Genomic DNA, 19,834 nt, shown 5'->3' on the forward strand with positions numbered 1-19,834 from the left:
ACAGGGAATCGGAGTGTAGTGGTTTCCGTGGAATGGAAACTTGATGGAATCTTAAGGTTTCCTATTACGGGAAACTACATGGAACCTCGTGAAACCTTACGATTCCTAAAGTTTCCCTGACTCAGGAAACTATATGGAACTTGTGTAGCAGTTTCTGTGTGGCGGAAACTTGGTGGAATTATCTGGAGTCCCATTCCTGGTTGAAGTTACTGGGAAACTTCAAGATTCCCCAACTTTTCTTAAGGAAGCGATGTGAAATTATGTGTATTCTTTCAAAAATCTATCAAAAAAATTATTAAATGTAAGAGAAAAAAAGCATTACCATTTTATATGTTTAATAATTCATTTGATGTACAAAAACTGTAACAGTATTTTTCAATGATATCAAAATACTAAATAAATTCATATATCTTAGATAAACAATGGAACAGTCTTTCACATTTAAGTCCATTCATAAGCGTCATTAAGTACTTCTTTCAACATCAGTTCCCTGGTATTTCCTTCACATCACCTATGATCTGCAATATGCATACAAAATTATCATATGATGTGTCAGAATAATAATGCTTGATTATAACTTAGAAATCTGAAAGATCAGTCAATGTTCTTTAATATACCAATAACAATATCTTTCCATGACCATGATACATATGATTTCAGCATTTAATGTGTCTCTTTAAAATTTAATGCTTTATGATAAGGAAAATTTTTTTTACATAATATAAATAATGTTTTCAGCCTCATTATGTCATTGAGAATATATTACAATTTCATAGAACCCTGCTTTAAGTTGAATTAGTTTGAGAGAAAATATACTCTTTATAATAACAAAAATATTAAAAGAGAGAGAATTTTTTTTTATTTTTGATATTTGACCTAAAAAATTGGTTGAAGATCATTGCAGACCCTCCACACCAATTGCATAAAAGCTAGATTACACCAAGGGAGAAATATACTATGGACTACGACTTTGAATAAAGATATACAGTACATTTTGATACTGACCTTTGACCTAGAAAATTAGTCCAAGGTCACTCTTCATCCTCTATCCACAGGCTCTCTGTAGTTTAAGTTTGAGAGAGAAATATGCTCAGAACAAGTGATATCAGATGGCGTGATGGGTAGACACACTGTCTAAGGGCATCCACAGAACAGGTCTCTAAAAACAATGCAATATATATGTATTACAGTATGGATATACATGTACTTGTATGTTAATGATTTATCATATGCTGCATTGGACACATATGCTTTTATCATGGTGTAAGTATACATGTATCTTATGAGTAATTCTATGCCAGTATTGCATGTACACTCGGTTTATAAACAAGTAATTTAAATTTTTTTTTTTTACAAAAATTGACCAACATTATTTACATCCACTCATCATGTTCATGAATTGGTGGATCAAAATTCAGTCAGTTTTAGATCTCTATGATATACCATAGACAACTTTCACATTTACAAAAGTTATTCCCCTTTGCAGGGTCAATCTGGGGTCAATCGGCTTAAGACGCTGTTTTCCCTCTATATAACCGTACCAACTTTGAGGGTCAATATCTTGGAAGTGAAATCTGTATGAACATGTTCATTATGATTTTCATGTTACCCCATACTCTGGCCATACAGATACAGATTGTAATTGTCCAATTTCGTTTGAAGATTGAAAAAATACAAGTAACTTATAAAGGACAAAGTGAGAAAAATGAGCGATACACCGACAATTGGAGACAACTCTTAGCAATGTGAAATTTGTCTATTGGTGATGACAATTCCTGTTTTAATCTCACTGAAAAATTAAGAGACATTAAAAATTTAAGCCCTATTGTCATGCATGCATGCTCTTTTTTTAAGTATTTTCAACCAAACTATAAATTACAATTGCTTGTAATTGAAAGATGGATCCATTACACATTGCACCCCATTACTTTGAAAAAATGTAATGATTACAATGCATTACCATTACACATTACCATTACCCCAGGTCTGTTTTCAACCACATAACCTTTTACTATCATAAAATTTACCAAACTTTAATACTTCAAATAATTTCATTGAATACATGTATCTAAAAGATTGAGGAAACTCTAAAAACTTAGTGTCAGACTTACAGAAATTAATCTTTGGAGAGAAAAAAATCTATCATATAAAGATGTGCATAATGAGCCTTTTTTATTCATTTAGAACATATCATATGTGCATCATTTCCCCAAGAAATTTTCAAAGACAATGGACTATTTGTGAGCAGAAATCATTGCTGTTTACTTAATACATTTGGAAAATTTATGAAAATAATCAAATAATTTCTTTATTTTTGATTTTAGATAATGCTAAAAATAATTTAATCTCTTACAAGTAATCCAACTGACTGTAAAATAAAATTTTTCTTAATCTCAATCTAAGGGCAGATCACTCTAACTGCATAAAACTACCCAATATCAAAGTAGAGCTCTTTGGTGTGCAGTTTTTAGAGCTTCCTTAAAGTCATCAAAATACTGACCAGCAAGAAATCAGTTAATAACATTTTCTCTTTTTCATTCAAATTTTTTGAGAGATCTCAAAGTTTTTTCCTCTTCAATTCAGGTTCGATATGACAAAGTTTTACTGTAGTGTATGTATTAGAGAACTGATTGTATGTCAATCACGACAATACATACATAACATGGAGGGGGGCAAATTGTTTCAGCCGTAGCTTTTACATAAAACTTCTTGTAGCTCACAGCTGATAAACCACAGCTCAGTATTTAAAGTTTAGAATCATTTTTTTTTTTCAGGCAATTGTTATACATACCAATCATGATTTAATTACCACTTACCAAATGACCACATCCTGAATCATCATACATTTTATATGATTTTATCTCACTGGTTTTCTTTTAAAGTCATGCAGTTTTCTTCTCTCTGAAATGATAAATTATGTTAAGGTACTATTGCATTCTAATTTAAACTAATTATGTAATAGCATTAGCAACAAAAGGGATGGGCAAAAAAAACAAAACAAGATGCGCTTGTAAAACACTATGTGCCCGGCGGCAACAAAGTTTTGAAAAAGCAATTTTTTTAGCATATAGGTCACAGTCAAGATCACATAATCATTGTCCTTGTTGTCACGTGAAAGTACTTCATAAGTGGAGTATGTATACTAAATATGACGTCACTATCTCATATAGTTCTAAAGTTATGGTGAAGGTTTAAGTTGACAACAGACAGACACTGAGATAATCAGTTATGGCAAAGGTTCGAAAAAGCTATTTTAACATATAATTACAGTCAAAGTCACAAGGTCATTGACCTTGTTGCATTTCAAAGAACTTAATTATCGTAGTATGCATACCAAATATGAAGTCTCTGTCTCTCACAGTTCAAACGTCATGGCAATGTTCAAGTTGACAACAGACAGAAAGGACAAAATCAATACACGTGCCGAATCTATCAATTCAGGTGTATAAAAATTTCAAACATCAACTAGTTTGTACCATTCTACTTCTCCTATGTCAGGACAACCATCACTAATTCACTATTTCATACAAGTCTTTTTTTCAAAATATTTAATCTAATGCAATAGCTCACCAGCAGAATATGATATTGTGCTCGACTCATTGTTTGCCTGCACCACAGTTATGTAGAATGTGGCGTATGTTATAAACTTATAATTATATTCAGATATAAGAAGCATGTTATTTTTTATGACAGCTAAGTCTGTTCAGTTAGACAATACCATGTACACTGTACATGTATGTAAGTAGTTTAATTGTGCTTGATTATTTACTTATTTTCTTCTCAACTTAAAGCTGAACACAACTCGTAAATAGGCATACGCCATTTTCGATAGCATTATCTACGATACATCAATACTAGGGTATACTCGTTGCAATCGTTACACCTGACTGCTTTATTGTCATGGGTACTGGCATGGAATAGCAACCCGTGATCGTGCTGGTTATCTTGCATTACCTTTTTTTACATTTTATTGCAGTTACGTTTATCTGTGGTTTATATATATTTTACTGACTTATAAAACTATAATTGTTATAAACTTATTTGGTATCTTATTTTCCTGCATTAGATGAAGTATTACGTTATTACTCTCGCTACCGAGTTCTTCTGTATAGCATAATTGTCCGTCTTCACCAGTGTAGACTGATTACACTGAACAGTGACCAACTGCTGCCCTATTTATAGCGGTCTGCAGAGAAGATAGACTCGGGAACAAAAATGGCGGACAGATTCCTTTTACGAATCGTATTCAGCTTTAAAGTGTTCTGTATTTTATTACCAAGTTTGTAATAAGCATTTTGAAACATACTATCAATATTAATTCACTATGAAGGCTTAATTTTCTTTTTTTACATCTTCATCTCAGCAGATTAGACAGTACAAAAAAATCTTTTGAGCAGTAAACTATTTCAATAAACAAACCTATTCTCTTCAGAGAAGTGGACAGGCTTTCACCTACATTCACTTTTTTATGTATATTTTCCCTCCATATCATCATCATGCATATGATTAAGGGTTATGCTACAGTATTGGCTACAATCTATTCCAACTGTTCTGAATGATGATATCCTTCATGATAATCGGATAAGCTGAGATTGAAGACACTTTTTGTAAAAATATTGATGCTTTTATCAAGGTTTTGAACCAAAAGTATTTCATTCATACCTTGCCATCAGTCATAAGTTCCAAAAATCAAAAGAGTTGGCTATCCGAAAACGGAAAGTCAGAAGAAAACACATGCATGTATTCAAACCGGATGTACTACAGTCTGAATTTAACTACGAAACCATGCTCGGTATAACTATTATCATCCGGATAATTTGAGCGGGGTTAAAAATATATTTTTGTTTAAATCCGAAAAGTATTCATTTATATTTAGAGAGATAACATACATATTAATAAACATGGTGAAAGGCGAAACGTTGCCATTTTACAACATACGGTGCCTTGGGACCTCTATAATCTATTTAAGTTATGTTGTATCACTGTCTCAAATCTCTCTCTCTCTCTCTTGCAATATATGCACTTAACAATTTAAAACTTTTTAAAATGGCGTCAGAACAAAAGTTGCCTCTGATAGTAAAGATTTGTTGTTGCCAAATATTACAATTATTTGCCGTAAAAAGTTAACAAAAATATACGTACATTAATCCTTGGTCGTTGGTCATTGCATTTATCACAGTCTTAAAGACACTGGGTGGTGAAAACATCAACTTTTCACATTTACGAGCTGCTTACACCTTCTTCTTCGTCCTTCTCGATCCTCCAAAAATGGCGCCTCGGGAAATTGACCAATGAAATAAAGCGCCTGCAGAGCGATGCAGGATGGGAAAATAAACTGTTTACATTCACTATGATTATGAGTGATTATGAGATTTTATATTAGAATTTAGAAGTTTTCCCCTGTTCATGGAATAAAAAAAGGGGCTCCTATTAAAATATTTTTTGTCGATATGATGTGTAGGCCTAGTATATTTAGATAAAAAGCGGTTAAATACGTAAGAGCAGAGAAAAATTATGTTTCTTGCGTGACACCTCAACTTATTTGCCTTCGGGATGAGGGTTTCGGGGCTTGGTTGTTGGTAGTGGCCGTCCTAGCTGAAAGTACCCCACCCCCCCCTCCCCGCTACTTTTAACTGTTATAATTATGAATTTATAATGTCACATCAAAAGATGTTAAACCTTTAAACAGTGTTAAAAGTACATTTTTTTTAATTGCAAACGTTCCACAGGAATCCTTAAAGGCATGAAAATGAGTTACAATTATAATACATGTAAAATTAACAATAACCGTCCTTATATTTTTTTTTTTATTTCAATAGTGATGATTGAAAAGTTCGGTGTTTGATAATTAATTGCTTATAATTTTTTTTTTTGGGGGGGGGGTTAAAATACTACTAGAACTCCCTCCTTTTCTGGTTTTAATTAGATTTTGAACCTGCTATCAATATACTGTATTATTACTGGTGGACCTTCTAGACGTTTCTCTATTTGCTACATGTAGGCCTAAATTGTACTTGAAACTTCTTTGCCTTTAGCTAATAACTTTCCCACATCATTTTAACACGTAAAATTGTTAAATGAATTAGGATGTTGAAAATCTTTTTCTTAAGAGAGTTACATGTATCTCAAGATGGATTAAAACTTACATCTAATCAAAGGCAAGAAAATATAATAGTATTTTAATTCAGTATTTAGTCGTGATGGGTATAAGTGAGGTCATGGGAAAAATTATGTCAAAAGTCATCTAGATACTCGTTGATGTACAGGGCTGTACTTATGCATAATATACAGCTTTAGCTGGTCCCGCCCTGTATTTCTTTTATTGTTTTTTTTCGTTAAGAAATCTGGTAAGGTATGCTAGTAAAAAAAAAAAATCCCGGTAAGTTTATTACCCTAACGGAAATTACTTTCCTACAGGCCTGAAGTTCGAGTCTATTAGTCAAATTCAAGAATGTCACGCATCTTTTTTAAAAAGAGTAGCATGTCGGGGAATAAAAATAAAGTAAATGTACAATTTAGATAAAGAAAATTAATGTTTGCTGAAGTATTGACAAACTTCATACCTTTATATAATGAAATCAACAAAAACTGCACAAAAATACAATCGTGACAATTATACAATTAATTCTTTTAATAGATTGCCTCAAGTTAGCATCCACTACTTTAAAAGCCGTTGTTCTTCAGGAAAACAAAATGATGCAAAATATTATAGACTTTTCTTTATCTAGAGAAATGGCCTTTGGAGAAAAGAATGGCTGAAATTTTTAAAGTTTGTTAAATATATGTGCATGATCATATGTGCATTTAGGACCCTACATTGTAATTTTATGCGAAAAGTGCAGACGTTTACTACACGGGGATCTGCGTACATATAAACAAAAAAGGAAAAAAAAGTTTTATGTAATGAATATTATAACATTATTTAATAAATGCCTTTGTATAGTACGTTGGATTCCAAATTTCACACAAAAACTCATCAAGACTATTAAATACAGTGTTGATTTCACATTTATCTATTAAGTAATTCTGATTTAATATAATTATACACGACGAGAATTTAGAACTAATCAATACCTTTAGAAAATTATTTAATTTCTAAAGAGCATAGTTTTTTCAAATCAGTAATGAAAATTGAAATAAAAATTCTAAATAGTTCGTTCTTTCATTGAACATTTTAAAATAAATGTATGTTATTTTATAAATATGTTCTCTTTTATAACTTTATTTATGAAATATAAAATTTTTTAATTGATAAAAAAACACAAATCGTCATCTTAATTCAAACGAATTTTCGGTCGGAGGCTGTGTGTGTGTACATGCTTGACAACAGCCCATTGTTCCCTTTAGGTAGAAAACCGTCTCAATTCACATAGAATATACAAAAAATACACAGTGACAGGTGTCTTCGCGGCACGTGTCTCCACCTGATATGGCACGTGAGGACAGGTGTCCGTAGTTATTACACAGGCCGACTATAGTGATTTTTTCAAGTGTGGTTTTATTTTTTTTTTGAAGGGGGGGGGGGGGGGGCTTCTTTAGGAAAAAATGAAAAGCAATCCACCCACCCCCAAAATAATAATAATTTATTAAATTAAAAAAAACAATCTTACTAAAGTAAAATACTAGTATGATAATACTCAGCCCCCAACCAATTCGATGGATTTTATCTGACCAGTTTACATTTATCTCTATGTAACCATACTTACTCTTCTATATATATTTTTTTTTTAAAGGTCAGACGATACGTTTCCCATTAAGTATCTGTTTTGTGAATCTTCATATTAATGTATAATAAATTTGTATAAAAATCTTTATTACTTTCTAAACTGGTTTTTAATAATTTGAAACACTAAAAATGTAATTGTGACAAACCAACTGAAGAATTTTTTCCTGAAGGATTACCCCGGTATATAAGAGATGCCAACCTCTGGTATCTCACACAAAATGCCTTGTAAGGTACCTTGAGTTCTTGTGAATACATGTTATAATGTAAAAAAAGTAAGTCTTCAATGTCAAAATATTGGAAAAATTATAATTATATTATTGAGGAACGTCTCATCTGTCCTTAATCACTACATTTTATATAATCGCAACTTGACATATTTCTTTATTTACTTTTTTATCGATCTTTTTACCTTTCCTGTAAATAATATCATTAAAGGTGCCCTTCGCTCTTGCATTTTTTTTCAAAGGAACATTCAACATAGACAGCTTACAAGAAAGTGGGATCGGAAATGATTGATATCTACATAACTGCACTTAATTTTCTCTATTCCATTTCATGCATTCTATACGAGTTTACCAAAACTTATTTGATAAATTTTTAATATTAAATTGCGTTCACGGTGCTGAAATATTAAATTTTATCACGCAGAAATACACATCTAGTTATTTTAACTGTTTGAAGGGAAGTTAATTATTTTGATACAGCATGTAAACACTTTTGAAATATTTCTATAATTGGTAAGCATATGGTAACATCAGAAAATATTTAACTTTTTGTAAAATAGAAAGTAGGTGGGTTAGCATTGAGACATACTTTCAAAGTTTCTCTACCTGGGTAACATGGGGGAAACTACACATTGGTGGCTTCCATGTCGGGAATCTATATGGAAACCACTGAGGCATGTTTCCATGGTTTCCTATCTTGGGAAACTAACGGGAAACCACAGGTTGGTTGTTTCCATGTCGGGAATCTACATGGAAACCACCAGGGCATGTTTCCATGGTTTCCTATCTTGGGAAACTAACGGGAAACCACAGGTTGGTTGTTTCCATGTCAGGAATCTACATGGAAACCACCAGGGCATGTTTCCATGGTTTCCTATTTTGGAAACTTACGGGAAACCACAAATTGATTGTTTCCATGTCGGGAATCTATATGGAAACCACTATGTGGTTTCCATAAAATGGAAACTATATGGAAACTACTGATGTCACGATTCCCATATGTTTCCATCGGGTTTCCAAATTTGGGAAACCTGGCTTTTCATCCTGTGTACCTCTGTTTCAAAGTTTTCACCAAGCTCATCTTGATTGATGATACAAATATTATGCCACACATGCGGCAACAACAGTTTTCACAATGTATTCTATATCAACCATGTTAATGTGTTGCAAGCGCCTAAATCTTCCTTTTAATACACCAAAAGCATGTTCAGTGATTGCCCTGGCTCTGCAAAGTGTTTTGTTGAAAATCTTTTCAGCTGCTGTCATATTCTGACTTTCCCGGTATGGTTTCATCAAGTATGATGAGAGTGGGTATGCTCCATCTCCTACAAGAGGATGTGGTCCACATAGTGCCTGGTGTTGACAAACTTCAGAGTTCCTGAAGACCCTGGCATCATTGACACGCCCAGGCCATCCACAGTTAATATCTATAAATAGTCGGTCGTGTCGACAAACAGCTTGTAGGATAATTGAATGAAAACTTTTTCGATTCACGTAATCAGCCTCATTTTCACCTGGCGGTATTATGGATATGTGAGTTCCATCAATTGCTCCAATGGCTCCTGGAAACCCACTGAAATCCTCAAATTCTGACATAATTTCTTGTTTTTCTTCATTGTTTGGCCACTTTACAAATTTCTTGCACAAATCACTAAACACATCTGTGAGTCTTCTATTATGAAGTATCAATGTGGATTCTTGCACATCAAATCTATCCGAGATCGACCGAACAGTTTCCTGCGTACCTTAGTACCAATTTGAAAGCAGCATCATGAGGTCTTTTTCTAGAGTTGTTTGTAACCTTCCGCCTGTCTGCTGTCTTCTTTGTAGAGTTGGAAAATTTGCCAAATGATTCAAAATACATTCAAATGTCTCCCTTGATAATCTGAAATGTCTTTTAAACTGTTCAGGCAAATACCCTGGAATAATTCTTTCGACATAACCATCTATTTTGCTAATATCATCTCTTACTCTGCAAAAATAAGCATAAAACCCTTATAATAAATTGAAAATATATAATATTTTCATGACTAACTTTTTTAATAATACAATAATATTTTTTTCAGATGAATGTTCTTCAATATATATATTCTCCACTCTTAGTATTTAGGATTTAATTTAAAAAATTATTATAATAATCAGTGTACTTACACAGCTGAGCTTGCAACGCATGCAAGAAAAACAAAGTCATCTCTTCGCCTTTTAGACCTGACATTTAATGATTTAAGGGATTCAAGTTCTAAAATAGACACAACTGCAGTAATTGCAGAACACTGCAACTTATTACATTCAGCCATATCCTATACCCATCTGAACACTCGATTGAGACATATATCTTCCAACCCTTCTGACATTCCCTTCTGCTTCTAGAAGGGTCCCGATCGAGTGGGCCCCAAGCAAGAAGTTTGAAATGTGACGTCACAATCACAAGTCTTACGTAAGAGTAGGTCGTACGAAAATCTTAAGTGAAACTTAAATCGTAAATATTTTGTAGTGTATTTCATGTCATTTCTCAAAATAAGCATGAGAAAAATATAAAATATTATTGGAAGTTACTTTTACAAGTTCTATTTAATGTGTATTTTGATTTTTGTGGTTATATTTTAACATAAAAATCGGTTTGAAAATACTTAAGAGAGGGTTGGGGCTCTCGTAAAGTTACGAGGAATTTTGCACTTAGGACTTTCTTAAGAATTTTTGTGAAAACGACTTTTATCGTAAGTTTTCATTTAAGTTAAAGATATGTCGTAATATTTTTTGTGAAAAGGGCTACAGGTGTCAGAAATATCAGTTAATCCCGAAAATGGCCATTATTCTCTTTCAACAATTCAACAGCCTTAAGAACTTTACTTGGTCTTATATTCTCTCGATTCTCTAAAAAACAGAGCTTTTATATATTTTTTTCTTTTTAATTTAACTGGTATGATTCCAAATGCTATAGGTGTACGGAGAAGATGGGTACATGTACGTGTTTCGTCAACATCTGATGGAACATTGATTACAGATCTAGTTATATATTCGCTTTTGATTTCCTCGAGAGCAATCTTTTATCTTCATGAACGGTTTTCATTTTGCTAATTGTAAAGCTTAAAAAATAGGCTAAATTCTACTTTTGTTTCAAAATATGCCTGTGAGCACACGGCCGGTGTTACTGGTCGGCAGGGGATGCTCACTCCTCCATGGCACCTGATCCCACCTCTGATGTTTCGGAGGTCCGTGTTTGCTGTGCTCCCATTTTGTATTGTTTTATGGACCTTTGATCTTGAAAACGGTTCGTTTATCTCCATATGTTTTACACTATATTATGTTTTTTCATCTTAAATTTGTTTACAGTCTGAAACACAGCCAATCTAGTAAAGTGACAATTTGTCATTAATCAATATTCTAGAGCAAACATTTTATACGTATACGTATGGAAAAAGCAAAACTGGATCTTACATGTATAATGATTTTTTATTTAAATATTTGAGTCAAGGTTTTAAATGTTTGATAGTATTTATTTAAAACATTTTATTTATAGATTTGACCAATTATCAACGTATTTCGTACCTAAATAACAAGCACTTTTCTTTATTGACTAAAATGCTTACTACCAATTAATTTTAGAAATAGAAACTAAATTCTATGGACATGTATGTTATTCGTACATTGAGAATCGTGCTTCTCTATAAGGGTTACGGTGACCTTTGTGTATTTGATTTAAACTCTCCTTAACACTTCATTTCTGAAATAAAAGTCAAGTAATTTGGATGTAAATGTGAGTGAAATTCTTACATTAATAATTGTGTTTTTCTACAGAAGGGTTACGGTGACTTTCTTTACTTTGAAAATAGCAATTATTAGAAGGTCAAGGCTTGCTTGTTTGCGAAATATAGATTGAAAATTGACCCTTTATTTCTTTTTCGGATATCTTTAATATTGAAGACTTTAGAAAAATAAAATATTTTCAACTTTAAAAATCAGATAATTGAATTAAGTCAATACATGTTCGATATAAACGGAAAAAAAATACACGAATGTTATAATTCTCGTGAAATTATGAGCCAGACGTTATGGATGTGACTGCTTTTCGTATTATAGTGAGTACCATCCTTTTCTACAAGAGTTATAGTTTTGAAGTTATTCATGGGGAGAGATATGAAGGCCCCATTGTTTCTGTGATTCAAACAATCGGGCGACATCAATGTATAAACGAGTGCCTATCTCGACCTGCGCTTTGTAAAGGGGTAAACTACAAAAGAGAATATCTACTGTGTGAAATCGTGTCATCGTCAGAGAAAATAAATCCATCTGCAGAGTACGTCAGAATCGAACTTAATCAAGTAAGTAATTTATTGTTATTCTTTGATTTGAGAAAAAAATGAACAATATTTTTTACAGATGTATTGAATATATGTATGTAAAAAAAAAAAAAAAACATAATATGCAATATTTCTGTCAAATACCAAGGTGAACGATTTTGATTTCTATAAAATGTGTTTAAAAGCGTATAGTCTGTGGAGATAACGAACAGTACTCAAGTTCAAAAGTCCATAAAACAATACAAAACAAGAGCAGAGCAAACATGGACTTCCAAAACATCAGAGGTAGGATCACGTGCCATGGAGGAGTGAGCATCCACTGCCGACCGGTCACACCCTTCGTGTGCTCCTTGTCATGATTGGGAAATAAGGAAAAAAAACCTCGATAACTCAGGGTATAAATAATGGCCCAACAAATAAGTATGAAAAACGTCCGTCAGCATTTGACCTAATGATAAGTTGTATTTTCTGACAAGGTCAATGTATCGACAAGAGAACTTGGAATATGATGATTTAAAAGAGACTATTCATATTCTTCTTTCGTTAACTTGTTTGTCAATAATTTTAGTTGTAATTAGGAATTGTTCATATGCACATGTAAAGCATGCTCTTGCGTATCGAATCAACTGAAAGATTTAAACCCTTTGAGCAGGTGATGAAGGCATATTGCTGCATAAATAAGGGAAGTTGTCGATTGAAAAAATAAAATCATCCGTTAAGTATAGGATTTGAAACATCATGAAATGAAAATCATTGTGCTGTATGGATGAATACATAAAAAATGTTCACATAGCTATTTTTACAGTTATATACACTGTGCTGGCTGAAATGTCTATATCTTTTTAGGTGACCTATTGCTATCCGTTTTCGTCCGTCATCATGTTAACATTTCAGCTTCTTCTCTGAAACCACTGAACCTATTTCAACCAAATTTGGTATACAGAATCTATGGGTAAAGAGGAAAAACAATTGTGAATTTCATGGTCCCTGCCCCCTAGGGGTGGGGCCAAAACCACTAAAATTAATGCAATCATTAAAAATCTTGTTCTTTACTCCTGGACATCAAGCAGTCAAATGTTGGCATGAATGTAATGAATATTGAGTCCTCTACCAAAATTGTGAAATTCATGGCTCCAGGGACAGCTATAGGGTTCTAGTGCTAGGGCGGGTCTATATGGATTATATAGTGAAAATGCATTATTTCTTTGAAAATCTTCTTCTCTGCTCCTGGGTGTTAAATAAACAAAGTACATAGTTACGATGAGCAAGAGCGCCTCTTCCAGACTTGTGAATTGAATGGCCCCAGGGTCAGGGGTTCTGGTGTTAGGGCGGGGCTCTATTGATTATAAAGCGAAAATATATTAATTCTTTTATAATCATCTTCTATGCTTCTTGGTATTTAATAAACTAACTATGTACATAGTCATGATGAGCAAGATTGCCTCTTCCAAAATTGTAAAATTTTTGTGGCCCCAGACTCAGGGGTTCTGGTGTTAGGGCGGGGTCTATTGATTATTATATTGAAAATACATTAATTCTTTGAAAATCTTGCTCTCTGCTTCTGGGTATTAAATAAATTAACTAAGTATTTAGTTATAATGAGCAAGATTGCCTCAAACAAATTTTTGAATTTCAAGGACTCTGGGTCAGGGGTTTTGCCAATTGGTGTACGGGGGAGGGGCTCTTTTGATTATACAGTGAAATATATTAATTCTTTGAATCTACATCTGGGTATTAAGAAACTAGAGTAAGCATGCTAAGTGTATAATTATGATAAGCAATGGTGCCTCTTTCAAAAATTTGAATTTCATGGCCTGTGGTTAAAAACGCGAACCAAATTCAATTGTTGGAAAGTTGTTACATGATACTCTGGTGTCTTATAATGCCCGTAGGCCTCTTTTTTCACCTTCAGCGTCCCTAAAAAAATTATGAAATCGATTCACTACGAACACAGTGTATTTTGTTTTTAATACTGTACAAAAATTATCCAGAAAATAAAGATTTAATCATTAGATATAAAAAAGAATATTAAAACAGTTTTATTGTTCATTTTCTTTTATTGTATGTATGTAATACTTTCAGATGGGGGTTGGAAACCTTGACTGCTTGTCATGTTTACCCAATGAGAGATGTCTGACACTTTCAAGTAATATAACATACTGTGTTAAAGGTAGGGCATATTCTTTATGATCAGGCACGTAGCAATGGGGGGGGGGCTTCCCCCTTTTTTCCCAACATTACTTATACTATAGGAATGTTCATTGAAAGGCTTGTTGGCCCCCCAACTTTTTGTGATATAAGGTAAATGTAGTACTGTAGGTTAAAAAAAAAAGAAAGAGGTTGGCATAGAAAAAAAATGCGGGTCCCCTCCCCCTCCCCCACACACACACACCACGAAATAGGACTTTCGACTTTTTGGCAACTTTCTTCTTTTTTTGTAGCTTGTCAACTCAGATTAATAAAAAAAATTCCCTGGCTGACCCCCCTTTCAAAAACGATGCTACGTGGCTGATGATACATTATTTCTCAATGAAGCATTCCTTTAATTATTTTTTTTATTATCAATCATTATTACATTTTAGTAGTAAAATAGTTTAATGAATTCATTGAATAAAAAGGATATTCTAGCACAGTATTGAAAAGGGTATCAAAAATGTTATCCTTTGACAGTGTGACAAATATCAGAAGAGCGATAAAACTCTCGATTTTCTTTCCCCTAATATCTGTTATAATAAAGATTCCTTGATCTGTAAATGCTAACAGGAATTAATTGCTAAAGTTTCTCCCCACTTTCTTCCAAACATAACTTATTACTCTAGATAATGTTCAGTAAAGTTACGGTCCCCCCCCCTCCCAGCTATTTAACTTGCAGCATTGTCAAAAGAGTGATATCATAATATGAGGATAATGTAGGGTTTGATTTTAAAAATTCGGGTACTGAAAGAATTTGGATTCCCGTACCTCCACGAAATAGGATCCTCGCGTTTGGATCCCCCTTTTTTTCCTTGACCATGGGGGGGGGGGGGGGGTAGGTTGATTTTTCTTTCTCGTGCTTCCACTAATTTTCATTTAACTTCCATTTACAAGTATTTGACAAAAAATGTGAATTGATATTTTTTTCTTATTATTTTAGATAGTTATCCGAAAGATTGCAGGCAATTATCCTCGGAATTGTCTAGTGGGTTATATGGAATATTTATCCCAGTTCTCGGTCACGTGACTGCATTTTGTGAAATGGAAGTTGATGGAGGGGGCTGGACGGTAAAAGTAATATGTATTGAATAGTATTTTTAATTTATCAAATTGTATATTTAATTCCTCAAATTGTACTTTTATTTCATCAAATTGTACTTTCAATTCCTCAAGTTGTACTTTCAACTTATCAAAGTGTACTTTCAGTTTATCAAATTATACTTTCAATTTATTAAATTGTTCTTAAAATCCTATATTAATTTCAATTCAGCTTCTTATGCCTCTTGCAATATTAAGATTTTGAAACTGTCGATAAGTTGATTCGACTTATTGGTGCGTGTCTTTTCACAAATGTTTGAATTGTAGTTTATGACTCGTGTTCATCGAACGTTATTTTGTGCTGTTTATTCAAAGGTTTTTCAGCGTAGAATGGACGGAACTGAAGATTTTTACAGAACATGGGATGAATATAAAAATGGATTTGGAAACTTAACAGCCGAATTCTGGTTTGGTGGGTTTTTAATTACAAATTTGTTAAATGAGTTAATAAGACACTAAGAAAATTATTTTAAATGTATCAATCAGCTTTAGAATGAAATCCATAAAGTAGGCAGCGCTTTCTCAAGATTTTACAAAGGACTGTATTTTGTTTACTGAACTTAAAAATAAGTGAAAAAATCAATATTATTTTTATTTTAATACAAGTTATAATTTAACAGTGTGGAATAACATTTTCTAACATCAATTAGATATATTAAATTGTCATCTGTCATAATTTTATTTCAAGAATGAATCTTTTTTTATTTAAAAAAAATATATACAGAACTTAAATGCAAAACGCTGTTTCTTTCATTGAATGTAAAGAAGTCTAACAAATCTTACCCCTTTAAAAAATCGTTGATTTTGTCTAATAGTGATCATAAATACTTAAATTACAAACAACTTTATCATATTTGCACATTTTGACACCAAACTAAAAATTTTAAAAATGCAGCTCATATTGTTTAAAGGCAATGAGAAACTGTATCACTTACTGAGTCAGGGAACATACGAGCTACGGATGGACATGGGTGATTTCGATGATCAGACGCGCTTTGTGAAATACAGCAATATCTCTCTTGGGAATGAGACATCAAAATATCAAATATCTTTATCTGGGTTTTCAGGAAGTATAGGTAAAGTATTGTATTTATAAATAAATGATGTGTGATCGCATGTTGTCACTTCCTGGAGAGGGACGTTAAACAACAAATAGTTTGAAACAATTACAGTTTAACTTCTTTATCTTGAATAACGTTATGTCGAATACCTAGAATATGGCAGAACAATTTGGCGACAACAATTTAATTCATTCTTTTCTTTATTTTCCCCTGTACATTCTATACTATTTCTAAGTTTAATCCCGGTCCATTCTAATTCCCGATAGTGAGGTTTGACTTTATTTAGATATATATATATATATTAGGGATGTCAACGAGTACCCGGTTAACCGGGTACTCGATCGAACGTCCGAGTATCGAATACTAAAATCGGTACTCGGTTACTCGGATGTATATTTTTGAATATTTCAAATCTTATTTATTAAGGCATTAAACAATCTGTTTTAAAACGTAAAATGCTCATTGCACTTGTACATACAGTAATTAGGGTTTACTACGACTCTAAATGACCGTTATCGCCTGTGGCAGTGTTTATACAGTAATTATCGTGAAGAAGTATCTGCGGTACCTCAGCTTTTCTCACCTTCGGCTGCCTTCTTCCCTTGTTATTTTTTGTTTGGCTTTAATTAATTGTTTATTGAACATCGTTTAAGATCCATTATGTTTAAATAAATTAGATAATTCTCCGAGAAGCCGTATATTCTCGGGAAAAGAGCGGATGATATTACACGTGCGATTGTTGATATGGTTGTGTTTGATTACATGCCAATACAACTGGTTGAAGGCAAAGGCTTTAAAAAAAAACTGATGTCCATCGTTTCATCAAACTACAAAATACCGTCCCGTAATACTATATAAATCTCGGATCGAAAAAGTGTACTAAAATCGTAAATCCGCTGTGTTAGGAGAACTTGATCAAGTTCAAGTTGATACTGTACGTAGCTCTGACGACTGATACCTGGTCGTCAAACGCGACAAAGAGGTACATTACAATTACGGAGCAGATTATTTTTTTTAAACGAAAAAGTGTGGACAACTTATGATCTTATTTCTTGTGTTTATCTGATAAATGAATTGAATTTAAAAATTGTTATATTAAATTTCGTCGGGCACGAAGTGCTCATCATTATTACAACAGATAAGCCTCCTATCAGTGCATCTGGTTTTATTTCTACAAGAGTTTACAATGTTTTACAGTCTTCAATTTACTTGTTCATATTTATTTACACTTTTACCGAGTACCCGGGTACTCGATCGGAAAAACGTCCGAGTAACCGAGTACTGAAAATTGACCGATTTGACATCCCTAATATATATATATATATATATATATATATATATATATATATATATATATATATATATATAAAAATATATATAAAAAATCCTAATATATTTAAAGGTCTAAGTCAAATTTTTGAATTTTGATTTTCGGCTACTGAAAAGTAATTGAGTTAAATTTATAAGATATATATACGCTTCTTTAATACTATTAACCTCCGTTAAATTTCCTATCTTCTGCAAAGCTTAGATGCATTATATGCACACTATTGTAAATTTCATAAATCCCCTATCATTTTACAGTTTAAATACAATCAGTTGCTTTATTTTATATTTTCTAAAGGTGATTGCTTTACCGGAACTGGAAATCCAATAGATAATATGAAGTTTTCGACGCTGGATCAAGATAATGATAATAAAACTCTCGGTATCTGTGCAGTGTCGTTCACTTCCGGTTGGTGGCATAACAGATGCCATTGTGCAAACCCTAATGGTCTTTACTTGGCGGGAAACACGACCATATTTGCTAAGGGTATTACGTACGCCCCCTGGCGGACGCATTACTACTCAATGAAGACAGTACGATTGATGGTTAGAAGCCTGGTGTAAAAATTTTAACATGGAGACAGAGGAGAAATATTTAAATTCCTTAAGATCCCTTAAGCTTCTAATTGCTAATCTTGAAATTTTTTGCGTGGGGACATTTTAGCGAATTCAGCAATTAGAAACGTTTAGGGAATTTTAAAAAGATACCTAAAATGAAGCAACATTTTGTGTAAAATTCTGATCTTCTACGAAAATTAGACTCTCGCAAACGTTTTTTTCATGGAAATGATACTCCATAAAATTTCCATGCATACAGTTATATTCACGGAGTTCTGTACAATGAATATAATCACTGTGTTTCCTTTATACCGTCAGAAAAAGAACCAATTCATGAAGATACATTTGTTTTGTTTTATATTTTCTAAATTTATGAGAAATATATGTAATCAACTTTAACATAAAAATTGATTGATTGTATATTGTTTAACGTCCCTCTCGAGAATTTTTCACTCATATGGAGACGTCACCGATTGCCGGTGAAGGGCTTCAAATTTGGACCTTTACTCGGCACTCAGGGCCATTGAGCAGTGAGGGATCTTTATCGTGCCAACGCCTGCTGCTGACACGGGGCCTCAGTTTTTAAGGTCTCATCCGAAGGACCCGCAACTTTCACTTCAAAGTGCCGAGCGCATGGCGAAGGAACAGTTGCTACCAATTTTAACGACTAGGTCAGTCGCGGCCGAGATACGAACTCACGACCTCCCGATCACGGAGCGAGCGCTCTACCGACTGAGCTACCGTGAACGGTCTTAACATAAAGAAATCAATAGTCAAGGAATTGCTATCTTTTAAAAATTATTACAGAACATCTAATTTGCAGTGTTTAGGTACTGTAGTAACTTTTTCTGAAACATGTCATATATGCTGAATACATTCAACACATTTATTGTTTTGAACAAGAATATTTCAAAATTAAAAAACTAATGGTCGATATGCATTTTAAGATCTTGATCATTATTTGGTATGAAAGTTTGTTGGTTTTTTTTTTTTTTTTTTTTTTTTTTTAGCGACCGTTGAAAAATTTGGTCAAACGATAATGATATAAAAACTGCGACATTAAAGTCCGGTCACGATAGAGCCTGAACTTTAAGGTACCCTTTCAAAAAGACGTATATTAGAATTTCACCTAAATTTTGATGGGATTTTTTGTTCTGATCTCATGTCTTTCAAAAATTGATTATCCTTTGTTGCTTTAACCACGTAAGCTTTGTGGCAAGTTTGGTTGATATTGGCCCAGCAATTTTGGAGAAGATGTGATATGTTTAGATCATTGACAGACAACACTTGTGCATAAAATAGAGGGAAAATGCTGTATTCCTGCCTAAATTTCATTCATCGGACAGA

At 33.0% G+C, this 19,834-nt stretch overlaps 2 protein-coding genes and 1 long non-coding RNA gene across 4 annotated transcripts; 1 reads left to right on the forward strand and 2 right to left on the reverse strand.

Moving 5' to 3' along the window:
- Positions 1–5,262, reverse strand: LOC134241570 (uncharacterized). 2 transcript variants are annotated; one of them, XR_009986685.1, is made up of 4 exons: positions 5,143–5,262; positions 2,817–2,901; positions 1,006–1,159; positions 1–518 (listed from the first exon to the last, which is right to left on the reverse strand). It is a non-coding gene; the product is annotated as an uncharacterized LOC134241570 (long non-coding RNA). The 2 variants fall into 2 exon arrangements; XR_009986686.1 differs by lacking the exon at positions 5,143–5,262 and having other exon boundaries at positions 2,817–2,943.
- A 3,789-nt stretch (positions 5,263–9,051) lies between these two features.
- LOC134241567 (putative nuclease HARBI1) lies at positions 9,052–9,546 on the reverse strand. The gene has a single exon (XM_062723605.1). The coding sequence runs from the start codon at positions 9,544–9,546 to the stop codon at positions 9,052–9,054; it is 495 nt and encodes a 164-aa protein (XP_062579589.1).
- A 2,456-nt stretch (positions 9,547–12,002) lies between these two features.
- On the forward strand, positions 12,003–18,499 carry LOC134241568 (ficolin-2-like). The gene is made up of 6 exons (XM_062723607.1): positions 12,003–12,272; positions 14,334–14,421; positions 15,385–15,512; positions 15,858–15,954; positions 16,454–16,618; positions 18,228–18,499. The coding sequence occupies exons 1-6, from the start codon at positions 12,003–12,005 to the stop codon at positions 18,491–18,493; spliced, it is 1,014 nt and encodes a 337-aa protein (XP_062579591.1). The 3' UTR covers positions 18,494–18,499.
- Positions 18,500–19,834: the final 1,335 nt, after the last annotated feature.

This window comes from Saccostrea cucullata, unplaced genomic scaffold (assembly GCF_032062105.1).
Source record: "Saccostrea cucullata isolate Sc308-1 unplaced genomic scaffold, CSIRO_AGI_Scuc_v1 ctg9403, whole genome shotgun sequence".
In the NCBI taxonomy this organism is placed as follows: domain Eukaryota; kingdom Metazoa; phylum Mollusca; class Bivalvia; order Ostreida; family Ostreidae; genus Saccostrea; species Saccostrea cuccullata.